General features: G+C 36.9%; 1 protein-coding gene across 1 annotated transcript; it reads left to right on the top strand.

Moving 5' to 3' along the window:
• The first annotated feature begins 337 nt into the window (after positions 1-337).
• On the top strand, positions 338-5772 carry LOC105362841 (acetylcholine receptor subunit alpha-like 1). Its single transcript, XM_011500349.1, has 9 exons — positions 338-533; positions 2548-2687; positions 2782-2826; positions 2918-3027; positions 3278-3491; positions 4148-4316; positions 4632-4784; positions 5081-5250; positions 5461-5772. The coding sequence occupies exons 1-9, from the start codon at positions 452-454 to the stop codon at positions 5746-5748; spliced, it is 1371 nt and encodes a 456-aa protein (XP_011498651.1). The 5' UTR covers positions 338-451; the 3' UTR covers positions 5749-5772.
• The last annotated feature ends 374 nt before the right edge of the window (positions 5773-6146 follow it).

The following is a 6146-nucleotide window of genomic DNA, read 5'->3' as shown; positions in this document are numbered from 1 at the left end:
TTTTGTCCGTCGATAATAAGTAAAAAAAAGCCACCGCTACCCCCATCATTTACAACAACAACAACAATAACAACGACGACAGCGATGACGACGACGACGACGACGACGACGACGACGACGACGAGGGAAAATAGAAAAAGATCGAGTGGACGTTCTCCTTCCTCTCGTTTACTCGGACCTTTGGCGCCGACGACAAAAGTCCGCGTCGCGCAAGCTACGCAGAACCTTCCTACACGGCCCTCGAGTCCATTAAAGGCGCAGTCGAGATTAAGCAATTGAGAAAGGAAGCCGAATCGAGACTCAAGGCCGCTCGGTAGAAGCCGGGTAGGAGACAAGACGATTCATCACTCGCTCCGGTAGTGGCCGATCGAGGGCCTCGCGCACCTCGGCGGTGGCGCGGGCGTCGTCGTCCGCAGCCTCGGCGGCCAGTCGTCGCGCGATCGCGATCGCGATGATCCGCAGCCTCGCCTGCCTCTTCGCACTCGCATCGTTACTCGCAGCCGTCCTCGCCGCCAACCTCACCCTCGCCAAGAGTAAGTCTGCCCCGCTTCGTCAAATTCACCTCGGCGAGCCCTTTGGTGCGTTAGATACGTGCGACCTCCCGAGGCCGATCGCTCTCCCGACCTCTCGGCCACTTTAGATCAATGCGGTTCCACCGCTCGCGGCTACTGGAGTTTCAAGTATCACATTAACGAATCCTCCCGTCGGAAAATCTTGAAATACTCGATATCGTGCCCTCGATTCCTTATAACGATTACTTTATACGGACACGCGACACATTGGCAGGCTATTTTATCCGTTTATATGCGCGGGATTCGATATCTCGAATATTGAATCATCAATTTGAAATTAATTTGAATTACAAGACTGGATAAAAGTAATTTTATTCCTATTTCTAGTAGTCCTTAAAAATATTCTATATATATATATATATATATATATATATGCATATACACATATACGTATGTAGAAATCTCTTGAATTTGTGCTCCGTTAATTTTATATGAGATAAAGAAATTTTAAAAAATATAACAAGATGGTTGTGATAATTAAATCATGGCCAAATCATCTATTATATCATAATTTGATTATTTCCACGCATATCGTCGAATATTTGTTTAAATAACTTGCTCGTTATAAAAATAGTCACAGGGTTCATATGTAAATATGAAAAGAGATATTAATTACATAGTAATTAATAATAGAGTCGTTAAAAAGTACATCCATTACAGAAACCATTGAGTCTTATTATGCCAAAAATTATGCCTTAAAACATTAATTCTTTAAAAAATTGTATGTAAGTGTAATTGTGACTGTATTCGTTATGATGCCTTGAAATAATAATAAAATTCTGCAACGCTTAAATGAGATCGTTGAACGAGTATCGAGCAAGGATCGAAATCCTTTTAATGCCAAATTAATATCATTGAGATTGTTGATGTTGAAGAGCGTTGATACATTCGTCGATAATTTCCCTGTGCATTCCAATAGTGAATACAAATAATATTAAGTCCTTATTATTCTTAAATATTTACAGCGAGTCCTGGCTAAACAAACCTACCAACTTATAGGGATAAATAGCTTTATTGTAGAGCGTGTCGATATCTTGAAAATCGAGTCGGACATGCTTCCTGACCTCTATACATATTTTTACATTTTCATGCTCAGCCTTACCCGACCTATTACATTAGAGACGTTTATCCACTTACGGGCCCCATTCGCTTTAAATCTGCAATGTGCGTACCGAGCTGACAATTGGCGCTCTCTTCTCTCTCTCTCTCTCTCTCTCTCTCTCTCCCTCTTCCCTTTTGTCTTCGAATTTTGTGTCATCGTCTGCTCGAAAGACCTAGTTTTTTTTTTCTTTTTTCTTTTTTCTTTTTTTTTTTAATTTTGTCCGGGCCACTGGACCCTTACTCCTTTTCTTCGCCTAAATCATCTAGAAGCGCTGAATGATATCGGCCACATATACAATAGAGGATATATACAAGTTTTTTTTTGCTCTTCAGAAAGGAAATTGTGCAATAGTATTTACTAGTACGAGTTAGAAAAATTTATGAGCATTAATGATTAAAAAGTGTGCGTCTTTTGATAATTATGCATGAATTATCAAGTAAATCGTTACACTTTAATGAAATAATATCATTCTTACTGGTTCATTGTCGTCCATTAAGTCATAAAGTATCCTAGATCGGCAGTGTTTCTAATTCGTTAAAGCAGTATAATAAATGATTTACGTATGCCTTGACACGTATGCCGGACAATCTTTGATAATCTTTCTCAATGTAATGGCGAAGAAATCTTTCTAAATATATATATATATATATATATATATATGAATGATTATTTAGTTTAGAGTAAGATGATGATTTAATTGATGCAGCTAGTCGTTGGTAGACCGACAATTAGCCGCGTGTCCGCATTAATACGGCAACCGAAGGCAAATCGCATTATTATCCGAATTATTATTAGCGCTCGATGCTGGTCGAGAATAGCAAAGCCTCTTTGCGCTTTATCAGACTGATTAGAAAAATTGATAAACAATCGTAGATTACCCATCGTGGAACGAAACATGGACGGATCGACTCAAGCAGAACTTACTTGCCAAGTACGACAAGTTCTCGAGACCGTCGCAGCACTGGAATACAACAACGGTTAACGTCAAGCTTAATGTTCAGACCGTCGAGGTGGTAAGTAACAACATAGTTGCCACTCTGTTGGATAAATTGGCAGAAATATTATCAAGATGGTTGGACATTAAATTTGCTCGCTTTGCTTCTTCAGGATGACATGATAAACGTTATGGCTGCGAACGTCTGGGTCGTAATGGTAACAAATTTATGATAATCGCTTGCATGAGGAAATAATTTGCAGCCTCTTTTCCAAATGAATATCCAAGTTATTAAGCTTTTTGTGTCAGACTTGGAACGATGATAAATTGAAGTGGAACTCATCGGATTACGGTGGTCTGAAAACGGTGAATTTGGGCGCTCACGAAATCTGGCTTCCCGATATATACTTATTAAACAGGTAAGCGCGCTTCAAGGTCATTCGCGTTCATTCGCTTTCATCCCTTGGCGTACACGAGAGCGTAAGCGAGCTGTCAAATAAATTAATACGATTATAAGGTTTCCAAAATATTAACAGGTATTTGTTAGGATATACCTTACTCTCCCGCTCGTCCCCCGCCAAACCCCTCCCACCATTTGTATTGTACTCGCGCTCTCGGTTTGTTAGCGAGGATCGCAACAGTCAAGCACACACGAACGTGTATTTCTAGCGCGACGCACGGTATGGAGTACTACGGTGACAGGCATTGCATTGTCAGCGAGCAAGGAATGGTCCTATGGGTTACGCCCACCATATTTCACGGCTACTGTCATTTGGATTTCACTTTCTGGCCCTTCGAAATGAACACGTGCAGGCTCAGCTTGAGTTCGTGGACATACGACGGCACCCAAGTGGATCTGAAATTGCTTAGTTCCGGCGTCGATGTGAGTAGACCAGCCGCGCTCGATGCTTACGAGAGTCCTTACCGAGTTCCGCACAGATGCTTAAATAGCGAAATTGAGCTTGGTTCGGTGACCATTTTGCTTTTTCAATTTTTCGTTTTGTGGAGAAGCCGAGTTGACGTTAATGCTACTTTATTATTGTTTATACGCGCGTGGCTGTAGCCAAATGAAAATGAGAAAACAATTGCTGAAATGAACAATTTCAGCCGGAGTGAATTTCAATTAGCTATCGATCGTTTTATAATGAAAATTCATAAATTAAGACCTTTATCACGAGTGCTGTTTATAAGCTTTCGCTTTTGTTTCAACAATATCAATTGTAATTGACCTTATCTGAGATTTTTTAACTAAATTTCCAATTGGTTTGACTACATTTCCAATGCGTATTGACTTGTGATAATTGACGTTAATTTAATGTGTATTAACGAGACCGTTGATTGTGATCACGCGTCACCGCATTAACGCCATTGGATTTGCTCAATAAAATAAATTATATAATAAGAAAATTGTCGTAGAATATTAATCTCGCGGCCCACTTATTATAACATTCCAATATTTAATTTAATTTCGCCCTTTGTAATTTTTACGCCATCCCTTCCTCGGCCGCTCAAAAACTCAAAAATGCAATATCGTCGTAGCTAGATGATTACGTTGCGATAAACGAATGGGTCATACAGAATATAACGGCTAGCCGACGAGAAGAGGTCTTTGACTGCTGTCCCGAGCCTTACGTCACCTTGGACTTTGAATTCGAGCTTTCGCGCTCCTCCGAACTTTACTATCACATTATCTTCGTACCTACAATACGTAAGTAAATTTTGGATAAAGTAATAAAAATTTGCGAAAATATCCGTTCGTAGCCAAATGATCATCTTATCTTCTCATTAACGAATAACTTTATTAAAAATATATACTACGTAATGAGCAACGTAATGATTGATAAACTCGTCGATTGATAATCGTTTATTTGGCTATTGGTTGCGGAGATGTTAATTATTTTTCAATAATTTGCATGAATAGCGAATGCCATCATTCAATGGCTAATGCATTAAAATTGATAAAACGATTTTTAATAATGATTGTATTGCAATATATTAATGTACTTATTCTCTTTGCGGCTAGCAATCGTATTCCTATCGTTAATCATGTTTTGGCTGCGACCTCAAAGCGAGATAAAACTTATCATAAACGCCTGCATTATTCTCATCGTCGTGCTCTATCTAATTTATTTTGGATACAAAGTACCACCACGATTTGATAGTATGCCTATTATTGGTAAGATAAAACTTATCGAATATTCTTAAAGCTTCGATCGTACGTGGAAATCGAGTTGATTTTACGTTGAGAAAATTTTAAAAAATTTTCCACTTGAATTAATTAATTAAAATGCCATAACATTGTGATAGAAGGTAGCTTAATTATATCTTATATGCTTTATGTATTAAAAATTTACTCTAATAATTTTCTCTAATTAATAATGGGATGGAATTAGAAAAAGAATTTTGAAGTATTTGTTTCATGCTAATTCGTAAAATAATGTTTAATTAATAACATTTGATGCATTGTTTTAGTTAGGTTCTACAGCGCCTGTCTTTATCAAGCGACCATATCGTTGATTATTTCCACTCTTGTGATAAATATAAATAAATTTGCATATTATACAACTATTCCACGAGCGATAAGGCGCTTTCTACTTGGAAAACCAGGAAGATATTTAGGTCTCGGGCACATTATTCAAGAGGTTGGTCAAACTTTGATGTATATCTTTCACTTAACCATTGTTGCCCATTAATCATTATAACGCGAGTGTGATAAATTTGTAAATTAATTATTATTATTAGGCGAATAATGACGTTCAATTGTTGTTTATAAATTTATATAAAATCAATATAAATATATAAGAAACGGATTGAACGGGAGTTTAATTATTTGAAATAATAAAAAATTACAGATTGAATCTCAAAAATCAGCGACTGAACAAGAAATGTGCGAGAACCATTTGATGGATATATCGATATCAACGACATCCTTTGCGAGCTTCAATAACAGCCAGCAATCGTTGACGCCTCCATCCTCTAGTAAAACCATCGTGAATTTGGAATGGATGATCCTTGCAACAGCTATCGATCGATTAGTCTTTCTAATATTTTGTCTTGTGTTCATTATAATGGCCATTAGTTGTGTGCGTGTTAAAAGATTCACGTTTTCAAGCGACAATATCCCTTACTGGCATAGCTAGTAATCGATTTATACGGTTTTTTTTTTTAGAAAAAAAAAAAGAAAGAAAGAAAGAAAGAAAGAAAAAAAATAGAAAAAAAAGAACATAAGAACATAACAATATAATATTTTCCTTTTTCTTCTAGGATTTAGAAAATTATATTTTGACAAATAACGAGATATCGACGAAATAGAAAAAATGCGCTTTTATTACATTCGAAAACATCATTTTACGCTATAAACACGTATAAGTTCAGTTTCATAAATACGCTACATGTAAATACAAATATACTAACAAATTATTATATAAAACGATTGTATAAATACCATGGGAATACTCCTTTGTTTCTATTAGTAGAATAATATATCATGAGAAAAATTCGGAAAAACTTTTTTTCTGTGATTTTGAACAATGTTTTT

Source organism: Ceratosolen solmsi, unplaced genomic scaffold (assembly GCF_000503995.2).
Source record: "Ceratosolen solmsi marchali unplaced genomic scaffold, CerSol_1.0 scaffold56, whole genome shotgun sequence".
Classification (NCBI taxonomy): domain Eukaryota; kingdom Metazoa; phylum Arthropoda; class Insecta; order Hymenoptera; family Agaonidae; genus Ceratosolen; species Ceratosolen solmsi.
Note: the sequence above shows the minus strand (reverse complement) of the source record. Positions and strands in the feature narration are given on the sequence as shown.